We start from the raw sequence: 16,150 nt of genomic DNA, 5'->3' as shown, positions 1-16,150 counted from the left end.
ACTCTTCAAGTCACTGAATAAATACATAAATCCACTTGAACTTTTTGTGAGCCCTTATGGTCGGTTAGTAAAGCTTTCTTTACGCGTGTCAGAGGTTCTAATCCGCCCTTCTCATTGAAGATGTTCATCAGTGATTGTATATCAAGAGCAGGGACACGTTTGTGTACATTCTGATTTCACTGTAACAAATATAGAGTCTCCGCAACGGCGTTCCAGCTCATTCCAGATTAATAGTAACTTAATCTTCTAAACAAAACAATAATTCTACATTTTGAATAAAAGGAAAAAAATCTCTCTTATTTTTCAGAGGAACTTTGTGTACAAAAGAGTTTTGTCAGGATAATCATCCACAACCTCAAATAAAATAATAAATGAGTTAACGGGAGACCGCTAACGTAAAGGTGCAGAAAACACCAGCCACCGGTTATGGACACAAACATTTAGTTATACGGACATTGCAAAATCTATTAACTCATGATTGTAACGCAGTTTATAATTATTGTATGTGCTTTGTAAACGTGCACTTCACTGCTCTCAAATATTACTCCATTCAGTGCAATTCAGAACTTCTTTTGTTCTACGCACCCGAGAACTGATTGGCTCTTCTTTTTTGAGCTCATACAATCAGTTCTCGGGTGCGTAGAACAAAAGAAGTTATATCAACAAGTAGCCTAGCTGAAGTTGCCCACACACTGAAAAAATACAATCAGACCAAAAAGTCTATCAAACGTGAATCTTTAACTTTACTTGTGCATGTGAAGAAAGGTGAAAACTGTGCAGTGTTTTAAAAAATAGAATCTACTTTTTTGCTAATTTTGTTTTGTTTAGTAATTTGTTTTTAATTTGTATTCCCCCTCATTGATTAAACTCAGCTGGTGCCAATTGTTTTTTTACTTTTTAGACTTTTTTTTGGTCTGATTGCATTTTTCAGTGTGAAACTTTATCCTTATGTACACTACATCCTTATGATCGCTTTCTGCCAGGACTTTTACGTGCTTTTCCCAAATCACTGAAGTGACGTCGACGTCCGGGTTAGCGGTAGCATGAGCCGTCAGGCAAGTGTTATTTCAATAAACTCCTGATGTACTTACAAACTTTCCAATGCCTCGTTTTATGAGTACAGAACCTATTTGTACTACTGTAGAAGTTTGGTGCCATTCTGGGCATTATTAGTGGGGTAATTTACCAGATACATCATAGGATCCATTAGCGGCTGCACTAAACCATCCAGCTGATATCTCTAAATAAGCTCTAACTTTAATAATGTTCAACCAAGGGAAAAAAGGCTTCTGGGGGGGCGTTTGGCTCGAGGTCATGGTGCAAAGGACCCTAGGTTGATTTTACTCTGAACCATCCCTTTAACATGAACTAAAAGTCTTTTCGAATGTGTTTTTTTTTTAAAAATGGGCTTTAAATTACATTCACTTACAATTACAGTTACTGTATAATAATGAGATGGTTTGTAAAATCATATTTTTAACTATTAACAACTTAGGTATTCATTCTTAGAAATGCAGAAATCAGTAGTTGTCCTAACAAATGGACTGTGTTTTCAAGTGTTTTTTTTATTAGCACAATAGCCCTATTCATCGAGATTAGTTTTACAAGGGTAGATGGAGTATAACTAAAGCATGAATATTTTATCAGCATTGCAATACACTCACCCAAAACAATTTAACATGATTATTTATAATGATGAGTCTGGCAACAATGAAAAAACAGCTTCACATTATATAATACAAGAGTTATGAGGGTCGCTGATCATTTTCAACATGCTCCAAACTATTATGGAGAAAATCAACCCAATTTTGTAAACAATTTTCCAAGCAATTGCTCTCCTGTGTGTTTGCAATCAAGACTAGTGGTGTTAAATGTTACAGTAAGTTATATTGTAATGGCAATAAGTTCAGTAAACAGAACTATCATTAACCATTAAATGAGTACATGGGGACAGAATATTCATCTCTAGCTAAACAGTTACTGTCATATGCCAGTCAACAAAGCCATCGACACACTGCTCTGAAACACCACCCCTCATAAACTCAGTTATCAACGTTAGCATCTCACCTGAGAACCGCCACCTCGTTGCGGAAGGCCTGAAACTGCTCCGGGGTCGGGTTGGTGACCTTTAATACCTTCACAGCCACGTCTCCTACAGCGAGTTACAGCGCGAGTTAACCGGGTCATTAGAGACTGAAGCTGGCGAGGTCAAACCGATGCTTACCGTGCCATTTCCCTTTGTATACGGTCCCGAAGGAGCCCGACCCGATCCGGCTCAGCAGCATCACCTCAGTCGCTTCAATCTCCCAGTAATAGCTGGAGTCTCTTTTATCCCGCGGCCGCTGCAAAACAATACCTGATGTTAGCACTTAAGAAAGTGCACTAAAACAGTCATATTTGACCCCAAGAAACCTTTTTAAGACCATTAAGATTTTTTGGCATTGTGATATTCCTTTAACAACAACTATAATTACTAATTACTAAACTAAATTATAATTACTGTAATGAAAATTTAAAATCATAATGTAAAATTGTACAGTATACATCATTATAGTATTTTAAATGTGTTAAAATGCAATACAAAATGAGTCAGTTCAGTGACAGTAGCAGATGTGAGTCTCATGTGCTTGGATTGCAGGAGGAGGAGTCACAGGAGAAGACAGTAACTGAGAGAGTTTTCCCTACTACACTAAACTACTGTATATAATGTTGACTATAATGTATAATAATGCACTGGGGGAATATCTGTGGGTCCTGATAAAGCCAGATGTCTGATGTTAGCAGTAAAAAAGTGTCCTACGTTATTTTAAATATATCTAGTCAGTGACAGAGATCAAGCATATTCCTCTACAATAATTCAGTATTTTCATCTTCAGAATCATGAATATTGTTATTCTGGCGTCTCTATTGTCCTGTGCTTTGGGTTTCAGCACTAAATCCGAGCCTATTCATTTACACACACAATGTAAAACCAAATTTAGCATTTTAATCAACAGTTCATTTTAGGTTAATCTTTTATCATATGTCTTTTAATAATATTGTATCGTGAGTTCAGTATCGTGATATGAGGGTTTCGTTACACCCCTACTGATCACTTGTGATCGGACCACTGCAAATACATCTTAATACCAGGTATAATACCATTTCTCACTACGATAATGAAGTATCAGAATGTGCTTGTGAAACTGCAGAGTCCGGCCGGGCTCCTATAACTGCTCACATCTGCATGCCATGGTTTAGGTCGAAACACTTCTAAGGACTGTGCACTGAAGTGTATATAAACTACAATGTTTCTCTGCCTTGAAGACTGCAGCTCGACACAGGAAGGCTTCATTAAATAATTCAGCAGAGCTTACGATGGAGAGCTTCTCCTGCGGGCCGAGGGCCGGTGTGCGCTCTCTCGGGGCGGCGGTGGGGACGGGGGGCTGGGTCCGGGCCGTGGGGCTCTGAGCCGGAGAGCCGCCAGCTGAGGAGACACGGGAGACTGATGAACATCACCCCTACACTCATGCCATGACTAAACCACCGCAAACACACTTCTCACTGGATTCACATCAGTGTTTCATTCTCACCTGAGCCGTGAACACGCATGGCATCCTAGAAGAAACGCACACAGAAGAACAAAATATCAAGAAATAACACACAACTGTTCAGTCTATTCACACTGCAAGAAAGAAGCGTGTTGCTTGAGCAGTTTACACACTTTCCTGTAGCGCTGCTAATGTTATGATGTGCACCACACACAACTAGCCTGATCATTCACTCTCTCACGATCCTATAACTCCCTCCTTAATGGCCTTTAGAGTTGCTTTTTTACAACCAACTATATGAAAGTCATATTTCAATGCACAGAACAGAAGCAAAACAAGAACGTTTCAGAGCTTGCTAAGACTTGCCCACTGTTTATCACAGCTGCTTTACAATTTGTAGTAACGTAAATTAATTGGAGCGCAGATTCTCTTGTTTAATTTGATAAACTGTGTAGAACTTTCACATAAATGTTAATAAATTAGAAATGTTATAGCTGAGCTGAGCAGATGTGCAGGGACGCAACACTACTTTACCCATTTGTGTCTACGGGACCCACAAAGAGCACACAAAATACTTCCAAAGCAATAGTGTTTCATATTCTTAATATTTAAACCTGTTTGCGGCTTTAGAAATAAATGCAATCTTTGTAATTTACAGATATTAAAGCATAATGTTACAACAATACCAGTCTCCACAGCTAGACTATTTCCAGACTTAAAAGGATAGATCAACCCCCCTCAAAACACTATATGCCCAAGGTTGAGTCAATCATGGTGAACAGTCCATCAGAGTGACCAGCTGTGGTGCTCATAGACTGACCCAGCTCACTCACAGCAGATGCTGTCTAGATGCGGTCTGGATTAGGTCTAGATTCGGTCTGGATGCGGTCTAGATTCGGTTTAGATGCGGTCTGGATTCGGTCTAGTTTCGGTCTGGATTCGGTCTAGATGCGGTCTGGATGCGGTCTGGATGCGATCTAGATGCGGTCTGGATTCAGTCTGGATGTGGTCTGGATGCGGTCTGGTTTGGATGCGGTCTGGATGCGGTCTAGATGTGGTGTAGATGCGGTCTGGATGCGGTCTAGATGCGGTCTGGATGCGGTCTAGATGCGGTCTAGATTCGGTCTACATGCGGTCTAGATTTGGTCTGGATGCGGACTAGATGCGGTGTAGATGCGGTGTAGATGCGGTCTAGATGCGGTGTAGATGCGGTGTAGATGCGGTCTAGATGCGGTGTAGATGCGATCTAGATGCGGTCTAGATGCGGTCTAGATGCGGTGTAGATGCGGTGTAGATGCGGTCTAGATGCGGTGTAGATGCGGTCTAGATGCGGTGTAGATGCGGTGTAGATGCGGTCTGGATGCGGTCTGGATGCGATGTAGATGCGGTGTAGATGCGGTCTAGATGCGGTGTAGATTCGGTCTAGATGCGGTCTGGATGCGGTCTAGATGCGGTGTAGATGCGGTCTAGATGCGGTGTAGATGCGGTCTGGATGCGGTCTAGATGCGGTGTAGATGCGGTGTAGATGCGGTCTAGATGCGGTGTAGATTCGGTCTAGATGCGGTCTGGATGCGGTCTAGATGCGGTGTAGATGCGGTCTAGATGCGGTCTAGATGCGGTGTAGATGCGGTGTAGATGCGGTCTGGATGCGGTCTAGATGCGGTGTAGATGCGGTGTAGATGCGGTCTAGATGCGGTGTAGATTCGGTCTAGATGCGGTCTGGATGCGGTCTGGATGCGATCTAGATGCGGTCTGGATGCGGTCTGGATTCAGTCTGGATGTGGTCTGGATGCGGTCTGGTCTGGATGCGGTCTGGATGCGGTCTAGATGTGGTGTAGATGCGGTCTGAATGTCTGGATGCGGTCTAGATGCGGTCTGGATGCGGTCTAGATGCGGTCTAGATTCGGTCTACATGCGGTCTAGATTTGGTCTGGATGCGGACTAGATGCAGTCTGGATGCGGTCTAGATGCGGTGTAGATGCGGTCTAGATGCGGTGTAGATGCGGTGTAGATGCGGTCTAGATGCGGTCTAGATGCGGTCTAGATGCGGTGTAGATGCGGTCTAGATGCGGTGTAGATGCGGTCTAGATGCGGTGTAGATGCGGTGTAGATGCAGTGTAGATGCGGTCTAGATGCGGTGTAGATGCGGTCTAGATGCGGTGTAGATGCGGTCTAGATGCGGTGTAGATGCGGTCTAGATGCGGTCTAGATGCGGTGTAGATGCGGTCTAGATGCGGTGTAGATGCGGTCTAGATGCGGTCTAGATGCGGTCTAGATGCGGGGTAAATGCGGTGTAGGGTCTAGATGCGGTGTAGATGCGGTGTAGATGCGGTGTAGATGCGGTGTAGATGCGGTGTAGATGCGGTCTAGATGCGGTGTAGATGCGGTGTAGATGCGGTGTAGATGCGGTCTAGATGCGGTGTAGATGCGGTCTAGATGCGGTGTAGATGCGGTCTGGATGCGGTGTAGATGCGGTCTAGATGCGGTGTAAATGCGGTGTAGATGCGGTCTGGATGCGGTGTAGATTTGGTCTGGATGCGGTCTGGATGCGGTGTAGATGCGGTCTGGATTCTGCTATTTCATAGCATACCAACATGTGTTTATTTCAGGTCACATGTGAGTTAAGCTGTCCTCTTATTGGTCAGAGTTTCCTCTGCTTCATCCATCAAGATGGATTGACGAGTTTGCTCCGCAAGCTTATTGTGGCTTTATCTGTAGCTGTCAAGATACACTTATACGAATGTAGCCATCATTACCACTTAGTTAGATGAAGAGGCTCACTTTGGTTTTCAACTGCGTTCACTAATGTGCAGAATCACAGAATCAGACACTGCTGCTTTTTATATAACACATTTCCCGTTATGAATTATGATATTAGTTCGTTGGTCCGTTAGGTCAGATTGCTTTCTCACAGGGTTCGTACAGATACTGTAAAATGCAATTCCAGGTTTGGATAAATAAAGGCCAGTCTCAAATAGAGGCCTGGTCTGTTTTTTAGTTCCGGGCTGTATTTAATCTTCTAAAACCCGTCAGATCGTCTGTTTAAGCCGGTTCTATGGAGCAGATTGCGCACGCAAGAGAGCCCTGCGCATCTGGGCGGAGCTGTTAGCACAAGCAAGGCAGGCAGAGTTAGCGGAGGCAGAGTTAGCGGAGGCAGAGTTAGCGGAGGCAGAGTTAGCGGAGGCAGAGTTAGCGGAGGCAGAGTTAGCGGAGGCCGGAGAGGGAGAAGTGGAGGAGAGCGACGAGGAGGAGGAATTGGCCAACTTGTAGTTGAGGATTGCGGTGATGATGATAACTGAATGTATTTTGCAGCACAGGGTGAAGTCAGTATATACATTAACGATGATTTGAGACAATGTACACTCATAGAGAATAATGTGTTCGGATTTTAAAGACGTGGCGCTGTGCTTCTCGTCTGGTGTGCGACCCCCTTTAGACATACGGAAATATAGTAGGCTAATGCTGACATTAACTGATTTGTTAAACACAAACACAGATTTGGTAACCTCCTACTGTCATGCTTTCCGTCTATCAGCCTATGCTATTTAGATCGTTATCTCTAGGCCTACACTTAATGAACAACATCTCAACACTAAATTAAAGGCCTGTCTCATATAAAGGCCTGTCTCAAATACAAGCCGGTGCAGTTCGGCGATTTGGGAAAATAAAAGCCCGGGCTATTAAGTTTTACAGTATATTGTCTTTCAATAATTCAAGCGTTTTTCAAGTACCTCTTTATAAATATGTCTGTTTTCAAGGATTTTCCAGGACTTACATTTCAGAAAGTCAAATTCAAGCATTTTAAGCACCTTGTACGAACCCTGTTTCTCACCTCAACCGAACCGCCCCAGAGTTCAGTCGGGCCGAGACCACCTCGTTCAGCCGATCTCGGAGCGACTGCTTCTGTGCGGATCCGAGTGCGATCGGCGTGTTCATGTGTCTTAATGAACCGAACCGAGAGAGAAAACGAGCCAACAAACGCTCCACACGAGCCAGGAGAACGGAGAACGGCCTTAACCTCAGGCAGGGTGAGGAAGCTTCTGTCAGTCAAGCACTACCTTACGCCTGGCAGAAGAACGATACCTACTCTTCTCTTCAGACCAGACTGCCGCTGGCACCAGGGGCTCGGAGACGAGTCTAGCTACTCACAGCACGGCACAACGACAGGACAGTGAAGAGAAAACGGGAGAAACAGTGGAGTGAAAGAGAGAGGAGAACAGCAAATCCAATCAATATTTATAGGAGCTTAAGAGTTTGACAGCTGTCACACACACAGATGGAGGTGGAGCTGAAGAGATGTGGAGAAGAGAGAGACAGGAGTGTGTGTGGTGCGTGGTCACCTGGATCTGGCTGCTGTGTACGGGCAGGGTTGTGCTGAGCATGTTGACGTTGGGTGTGGAGGTGGAGCGCAGTCTCGGGGTCAGAGCTGAAGGGCTGGAGTAACTGAACACATGAGGGTTTGAGTGTCTGAGCACAGAGCTAAGGGAACACCAGACTAGCGCACACACACGGACACGGCTCTGATATCGAGAAACAAGAACATCACAGAAACTAGGGGATGGGGGAACCTGAAGACAAACAGCACGATTCGTTTCAATTTATTACTCAAATTTCATAAAGCAAAATCCCACTAGATGGCCTTAGCAACAACACACTGTGTCACAGCTGTTTGCTGAAAGCCAAAGGAGACCACCATATATTGCTTGGGTCCCTTTTTTAATCCATGTATATTTTCCCTTTTATTTTATTTATGAGATATAAGAACTGGCCCCTCGATTGGCTTCTCCCAAGGGTTTTTCTCTGATCTGTCACTGATGGAGTTTGTGTTCTTGCTCAGCTGAGGACACCTAATATTCAACAGTATTGTTGATCTGACGGCACTGACACTATTATAAGACCTGAACTGAGCGGATGAAGACATCACTGTCTCTGCAGAGCTGCTGTACAGCCGAATTAAACTCTTTACATATCTGATGAACTTTACACAGTTATTGAACCAAACTGAATCAACACTGAAGTGACTTCAGCTGAATAACAACAGTGTACTATTGCGGTAGATGATACTATTATCTCTGTAAAGCTGCTTTGAATCATTCTGTATTATATAAAGTAATTACAGAAATAAAGGTGACTTGACTATATGTAACCTAGGCTTTCCTCAAGCCATCAAACCCCGGGCAGTCGCTGAGCGGTGTGTGTACATTTACAGGAAAACAATGGTTTTGCATCATGTGATCTGAGACGATGCATTACCTGTTTCGGGTCAGGGACTCCCTCATTCTCCGAGATGTGAGCGTGGGAAGAGACGGAGTCCCACTTTCACCCGGAGTGGGGAACAATCTGCCAAACGCAGAGCAGTCAAGCGTCATTCATGGTGAAAACATTAGACTCGTATGTACCATGAAAACAATTGAGAAATGACTCGGACTGAATGGGGGAGTTCTGTAAGACTACCTCACGTAAAACACAGACGGATGTGGACTGAAGCTTTCATATCGGAAACAAATAATCATTATTATCTTTTAAGTATTATCTTTCTTTGCAAATACTGATGTGAATATTATGTATGTAAACAGTTAGATCGGCTGTGGCCCCTCAGCTGATGGGTATTGTTGAGGAGGAGGATGAAGACTCACAGCAGCTGTCTGATGTTCGTCCAGTCCACACACATGGTGGGCACTCTGGTGCTGCAGTGCTCGTGGAACTTGTAGCCACACGTCTGGCACCGGAAGCCGTTTAACAGGAACTTCTGGCAGATGTCGCAGAAAGCCAATTTCAGAAATGTTTTTCTAACCTGAAAATGAAATCATCTTTTTAATTTGAACTATGAACAGAATTCTTCAGGTGTGCACAAACAGGCGTGTGTAACACTCACAAAGTTGTGTGTGGTCAAGGGGACATGGTCTAAAACCTCCACTAGGAGTTCCTCCCCGATGAGCGAGGTCGAGTCCGTGCTCCAGTCCATGCGAGACTTCTTGCTGCAAACACACACACACACACGTCAACCAGTTATGAGGGACAATACCAATGTGAAGTGGACACATTAGGAATGAAATTTACTTTCAACATCAGATCCTATAGCAATATCCCACCGAATGAATACCTTTAAATAACACATAGTTGTGTTATTTAATGAAAATGAAAATAAATTCAATGAAAAACCATGCTTGAAGTTGTGGCGCACTGATCAGGAAATCTGAGGCAGATCCGGATCACCAATATTTTAACACTAAAATGACTGATTTGATCAATATTGGCTGAAATGAGATATTTGACACACATGAATGAGCACACTCTGAGGACACATATAAAAGTGGTGGGATTGCGGCACTCGGTGGAGCTATAATTAAACAAAACGTGAAATTAGCACTAACTACAGCACAGTATTTAGCTGTGAAAAGCTTTATTTTACGAAAGCCTTAGCGCATCACTGCGAAACTCTGTGTCATCAGGACTATGCCTTGAAGGTACTCAAAGTTCCGGAACAGCGCCACCTTCTGGTCATTTCATACGTTTAAAAAAAATGCTAATAATGCTAATTTCCATGAAACTGATCTTGATAGATTCCTTGAGTAATACCGAGAGCAATGATACCAATCATGCCATATTTGCTTGAATCTGCTGTCCGCCATTTTGATTTTCTTTGAAAACATACTTTTCGAACTCCTAGACCGTTGGTCTGATTTACACCAAAATTTGCACAGATCATCTTCAGACCATGCCAGGAAAAGGTTATCAAAAGCTTTCCAATAGAGCACGCCGCTCTCGAATAGCACATCAGTGAAACTGTAGGCATGATGCCAAGCTGATTTTGTGGCTGAAATTGGCCACACTTTGGCATATTGACTCCTCACACTGACCACACTATATTTGATGACAGCTCTATTGTGCAGCATCTTACTTGACAAAAATAAAAATGCAATGTTTTGTTGTATATTAATTGTTATATTTTCATTTTAAAAGCTTGATTAAACTGTTAAAGTTTATATACATTTGTATTATCCTTCCCTCGGATCATTTTGACCCAAAAATATAAAAAAACATTTTTTAGAGTTCATCGGAGGGGTCCAAGACCCCATGACTTTTGTCGCACTTGAACCACGAATACACACAAAAAAATTAATGGATTCGAGGAGTTCTGTGGTTGAAATTTAAAAAAGTAACAAATCCTTCCCTCCCGGGTCAATTTGACCCCATAGGAATGAGTGGGATGCGAGGAATGCTTCAGGACACACAGAAAAACCCCAAAAAGCTCAAATTCAAGCTGAAAATGCTAAAACTTTAACAAAAAATGAGGACCCAGTGGAACAGCTCATTTGCTCTATAGAGCTATAAGGCCATCTAGTGGCAAGAGTCTTGAAATATCATGTTATACTATTTTTTCCACAAGAGTTCGGCAAAGACACCCAATGTAAGATATTTTGAGCTGAATTAAAAGATTTATGCATGAAATTGTGAGTCACTTTGGATTTATGTTGAAAGAATGTGAGGAATGTGCTTAAATTACTAAATTACTAATTATTTATTATTTATTGATCAAATCTAGTAATTTAAAGGTAAATAAAAAAAAAAATAGCACAAAAAAATTTCACTAAAAAATAGAAAAAATATTATCAAAATGAAATAAAATAAGCTTTCTGGAAGTATAATTTTAGGGCTTCGGGTCATTTTGACCCACAAGGGAAGGATTTGTTACAGAACGCGAGGATAGGATGATTAAATCATGAAACACAGAATCCTACTCTGTTTATATTCACTCTAACAAATATGTGGAAAGCATTTCCTTCCCCATTAATGGTAAATCAATGTTGTGATAAATATCAATAATATCGTAAGATATAGAAAAAAGGTTTGCATCAAGGTTCGCATGGCTGGAGCCGAGGGGAACTGACCTCCTGTGTCCGGGGTGGAGACTGAAGACAGCGCAGCACTCCGGCTGGAGCCCTCGAACCTTCAGCGCCTTGATCAGGCAGCTGTGCAGCGTCACGCCGGCGCGCACACACACCTGCACACACACCACCCGCCATGAGCACACACAGCCCTCTGACCAGTCATACTGACATTCTATGGAAGACAAGAGGAACTGGCCACTGGATTTAATAGTCTTCAAAATTCATGGCAACAGTAATTTTTAAGTTTTGAGGCAGATTACTGTTGAGGAAATTGTTTCTCGCAGCTTTATTGCTTATAATACTGTGATATCAATAATCACACAACAGTTCAGACCATACTCTTCTGCCAGTGATCTGCTCTACTGAGTGTTCGGCACCGGCACTGACTGAGATGCTCTCTCCCGCCGCTCTATGAGTCGAGCTGAACTTTACTGTCGGTTTCTGTTTGTTACAGAGCGGAAATTCGTCTTTGACACTGGTGACATAGAAACATTCACATTAATGCTTAAAAACACATCACACATTAACACCACACACACAGAGTTAACTAAATTATACAATTAAACACTGTTCCCATCATTCCAAAAAACACACACGCGCTATAATGCCAGCCATTCTATTGTATCCCTTTAGAAAACTGGACGATTTAAGATAATCACTGCCTTTTGGGATAAACCATTTTTTATACACGTTTCTTCTGGCCAAAGGAATTTTGAGTCTATGCCCAGATGGGAGCAATTCAAAAGCAGAACGAAGGGGGTGAGTATGGTCTCTTTTCCACCAAACAACCGAGCAAGCCCTGAAGAGGCTGTTGGAGAGCGCGGTCTGAGAGGCTCTCACCACTGTCCTCTGCTGGTTGGGCAGGAAGACCCGGATGGTCCGGCTGGTTCTGGGCTCGTCTGAGGACTGGCGCTGAGGAGACTGCATCACACAGGAGCTGTCAAACACACACTCCTTGGTTCCCAGACCGTTGGTGACGCTTCTCCACGCTCCCTGAAGCTGCTCCATTACGATGCCCTCTCACACTGACGTCTGGGGAAACAGCACAGCGTCAGCTAACAAACACCAATACACTATCACTATCACTGAACTCTGATGGCAGATCCAAACTGTGTGCAAAACACTGCTATAATCACACAAGATAGAAAAAGAAAAACAAGAAATCTTTCACTTTCAGTTCATTAGGCAGCTTTAAAGAACTGGGCCATGAATAATAGCAGAGGTCAACTTGCTGGGTTAAGTATGGTTAAGGCAATGCGAGCAAATTTCATGCTAGGCGACTAAAAAATGTCTTTAATTAGCAGTTAATGGCTAGTAAATTGTACAATTTCTGTCACCTGTGATTGAGTTAGAGGGAAAAAATAAGTTTAGAGCACAATATAATTTCATTACTGTTTCATTGCCATTGAAAATGGGTAAAATTCAAAAATTTGAACATGAACATGAGTCGCATTGGGATCCCAATTTCTATGTGATTGGACCATATAAGGACCTTGAATATAAAGATTTCAAAGGAAAAGTTTATTAGAATTAGACTAGAAGAATATTAAGAAATCTTAAATGCTTTTAGAGTTACAGGCACGCAAACTTTTTTTTATTGCACTCAGAAATATTCTATGCAATTGAATTGATAGAAAAAAAAGAGAGACATTTCTAGTTTCAACATTATTTGTTGTTCAGATATTCCTCTTTAAAAGACTAAATATTAACTGTACGCAAAGTGACGCACATTTGGTTTTTGACCATTGAAAATGTGTTCCATTCGGATCTCCATATCTCTGGCTTTGTACCGTTTGGAGCCTTTAAAATGAAGATCCCAAAAGAAACGTTTGATAAGAACCAGAATCTAAAAGGATATTTAGAAATCTTTAATATTTCTTGAGTTACAAGCATGCAAACACAGGAAGTGCTTTTACCCATTTCTGACCGGTCACTGTTAATGCAACAAAGAAGTAAGCAGATTTTACTAATACACCAATCTGTGTAAAAATAAAAAAATAATGATGCTGCCGTCTTTTAAAAGTAATTTTACCCTCCTGTAATTTGGCTCCAAATCTCAGGTGAAAATAGTCATTTTAATTTGCCTATAGAAAATAGTGGATTACTCAGAAAATGTACATCCATGACATTTAATATTTTGGCTTTCTTCTTCATTTATGCATTTCTTTCACCAGAAAAAAATAATGGTCAAAATCAGAATATTTAGCCGGGGATCTCTGGTTGAGTTATTTCTATATTAGTTAAGTTAGTAGCGACAATTGTGAAATTTCAGTGGTATCTAATTTTGTTTTTTACAAAACTGTTTGTCAGAATACATGGTTACATGGTCAAAAACAATGAAAACAATATTTATTAATTTGTTTGTTAGTGGCGGGGCTGATCACCCAGTAAAAAAACAAAAACATTTTAATCCCAGTTTAAAGGTAGGGTAGGCAATTTTCGGAGAGGCTAGCAGTAGCGAGCTAAGCTTTGAAAGCATGAGATCCCACCCTCCCTTCAGAGCGTCTCCAAAACACACACACACACACACATGATCACATGACTGAACTGTTGATCACATGACTGCTGCAGACTCATTTCGGCATTGATAGTGTTGACACAGAAACGCATAAATGCGCGTCATGAACAGCTCCGAGTGTAATGTCACGGGCAGTGTTGGGCAGGTTACTTTTAAAAAGTAATTAGTTACAGTTACTAGTTACTTCTTCCAAAAAGTAACTAAATTAGTTACTCAGTTACAAATTATAAAAGTAACTAGTTACTTCAGAAAGTAACCATTGTGTTGTAAATGCTCAAATGTGACCCCACCTCCACCCCTCTTTAACAGAACTTATAATACATGTTCAATTATTTATGATGAATCATAATGAAATGGACACTTAATTCAACACATTATTAACAGAAACAATGTACACAAATCTAAACTATATTAATGTTGCTGTGGGACAAAGTGAGACTAGCCTCCAATCAAATGCAATGCCATGTAGATATTATGTTTATATAGTGGGTCGATACACATAACACAATATGATGTGGAACTTTTGATATTTATTGCCCCTCAACGGGCCACAACTGGGCACAATTAAATTATGCTTGTTAAGCACTAGGCTATACCAAAAAGAAATAACAAATATAAACTCTTTGTAGTGCAAATAAAACTAAAAAAAAAAAAAACTTCTGACAATTGGTAGATATATACTGTACTTCAAGTATTTTCTTCCTCGAAAAAGTAGAACAGTGTAACAGTATGAGGTATACCAAGGAAGAACAGTAAAAAAAAGTGTTTTCCTCTCGGCTCAGGCCGGTTTCACACTGCACGCGTTAGCAGAGCGGATTTATTCCGGCGCCCATGCTAACAGATTACAGCATTCACACTTAGAGCATTAGAGCATACAGCAGGAGCAGAGTCGATGTTTGCCTCCGGGACCATAAACAGACCAAACGCGTGCAGTGTGAAGCCGGCGTCAGAGATCTAGCTGGTCTGATAAAAAAAAAAAACAGCTTCAATTATAGTAACGCGCCGCATTTTTTGGCAGTAACGGTAACAGCGTTATTAAGATGGGAAGAGTAATAAATTACATTACTCGTTACTGAAAACAGTAACGTCGTTATTTATAACGCAGTTATTCCCATCACTGGTCACGGGTTTCAAATCTTCCAAATGACAGTAGTCATGGCGTGAAGTAGGGCTGCACGATATTGGGAAAAAATGACATTGCGATATTTTATTTTTCTGCGATATATATTGCGATATAAAATCTATTCTAATTTTTTCTAACAAACAAAAATGGGGTAAGCACACCTACATTCTCATTTTAAATGATTTAAACATCAGAGTATCATTTAAATTAGAGTAAATTATTTGTTTGTAACTTTAGGATATGGTTTGAATTGTTAACATTAGTTAATGTAGGCTATCTAATAACTAACATAAACTTACCATGAGCAATACTTCTGTTACTGTATTTATTAATCTTTGTTTATCTTAGTTTATAAAAATACAACTGTTAATTGTTTGGTAATGTTACTTCACAGTGCATTAACTAGGCCTATGTTAACAAATCTGTACAACTTTTGATTTCAGTAATGTAGGCTATAGCCTAAATGTTGAAATTAACAATGTTTGCAGTTTACTAATAGTAAATGTAAACTAATGTAGTTAAATAGTTTAATAAATAGAACATTATTGTGTGTTTATTGCATTATTGCATTATTGTATAAAGTGTTACAGATTTGTTTATACATCAATTCAGACGTCTCGTGAGTTCAGTGTTGGACAGGTCAGTTGTTTAAACCGTTCATTAAATTGAATCGGTTCAAAGGAATCATTTTCGCGAATCGGACGTGTATCTACGCTACGGCACGCGTTGTGTAATTATCTCGGCAGTTTAGGATATCGCACAAGATTTGTCAACAGTAAACATTTCATCACTGGATAGTTTTTTTTGTTGTTGTTCGACACCATCGTGTCAATTGATTATGATTGATATGCGCAGACAGCGCTGTTGTTTGAAGACGGTGAAGGTGAGCGCGCGCGCGGCCGGTGCTCTCTCGCTCTCTCGCTCGCTCGCTCTCTCTCTCTCTCTCTCTCTCTCTCTCTCTCTCGCTCTCTCTCTCTCTCTCTCTCTCTCTCTGCTTGTTCTTATATGCGCCCTGTTGAACTGACAGGATTTAAAAACATATGCAAATGATAAACTTTCACTCTATGATGGTTAAGCTGTGCAATTA

The 16,150-nt window shown here is 41.3% G+C and overlaps 1 protein-coding gene across 3 annotated transcripts in view; it reads right to left on the bottom strand.

The window, feature by feature from the left end:
• raf1a (Raf-1 proto-oncogene, serine/threonine kinase a) overlaps positions 1 to 16,150 on the bottom strand; it is a 32,528-nt gene that overhangs the window by 14,981 nt on the left and 1,397 nt on the right. Inside the window, exons 2-12 of one of the 3 annotated variants that reach the window (XM_079850261.1) lie at positions 12,263 to 12,454; positions 11,423 to 11,535; positions 9,406 to 9,508; positions 9,167 to 9,324; positions 8,784 to 8,870; positions 7,871 to 7,973; positions 7,618 to 7,671; positions 3,573 to 3,597; positions 3,357 to 3,466; positions 2,225 to 2,342; positions 2,068 to 2,152 (exon numbers count right to left, since the gene is read on the bottom strand). In XM_079850261.1, coding sequence (XP_079706387.1) covers positions 2,068 to 2,152; positions 2,225 to 2,342; positions 3,357 to 3,466; positions 3,573 to 3,597; positions 7,618 to 7,671; positions 7,871 to 7,973; positions 8,784 to 8,870; positions 9,167 to 9,324; positions 9,406 to 9,508; positions 11,423 to 11,535; positions 12,263 to 12,430 — 1,124 coding nt within the window. In that variant the 5' untranslated portion in view covers positions 12,431 to 12,454. Of the gene's footprint in view, positions 1 to 2,067; positions 2,153 to 2,224; positions 2,343 to 3,356; positions 3,485 to 3,572; positions 3,598 to 7,613; positions 7,672 to 7,870; positions 7,974 to 8,783; positions 8,871 to 9,166; positions 9,325 to 9,405; positions 9,509 to 11,422; positions 11,536 to 12,262; positions 12,455 to 16,150 lie in introns of all 3 variants that reach the window. The other 2 variants (XM_079850262.1, XM_079850263.1) reach the window with 2 other exon arrangements.

Source organism: Squalius cephalus (assembly GCF_949319135.1).
Source record: "Squalius cephalus genome assembly, chromosome: 18".
Taxonomy (NCBI): Eukaryota; Metazoa; Chordata; class Actinopteri; order Cypriniformes; family Leuciscidae; genus Squalius; species Squalius cephalus.
The sequence above is the reverse complement of the archived record's forward strand: the minus strand, read 5'-3'. Positions and strand labels throughout refer to the sequence as shown.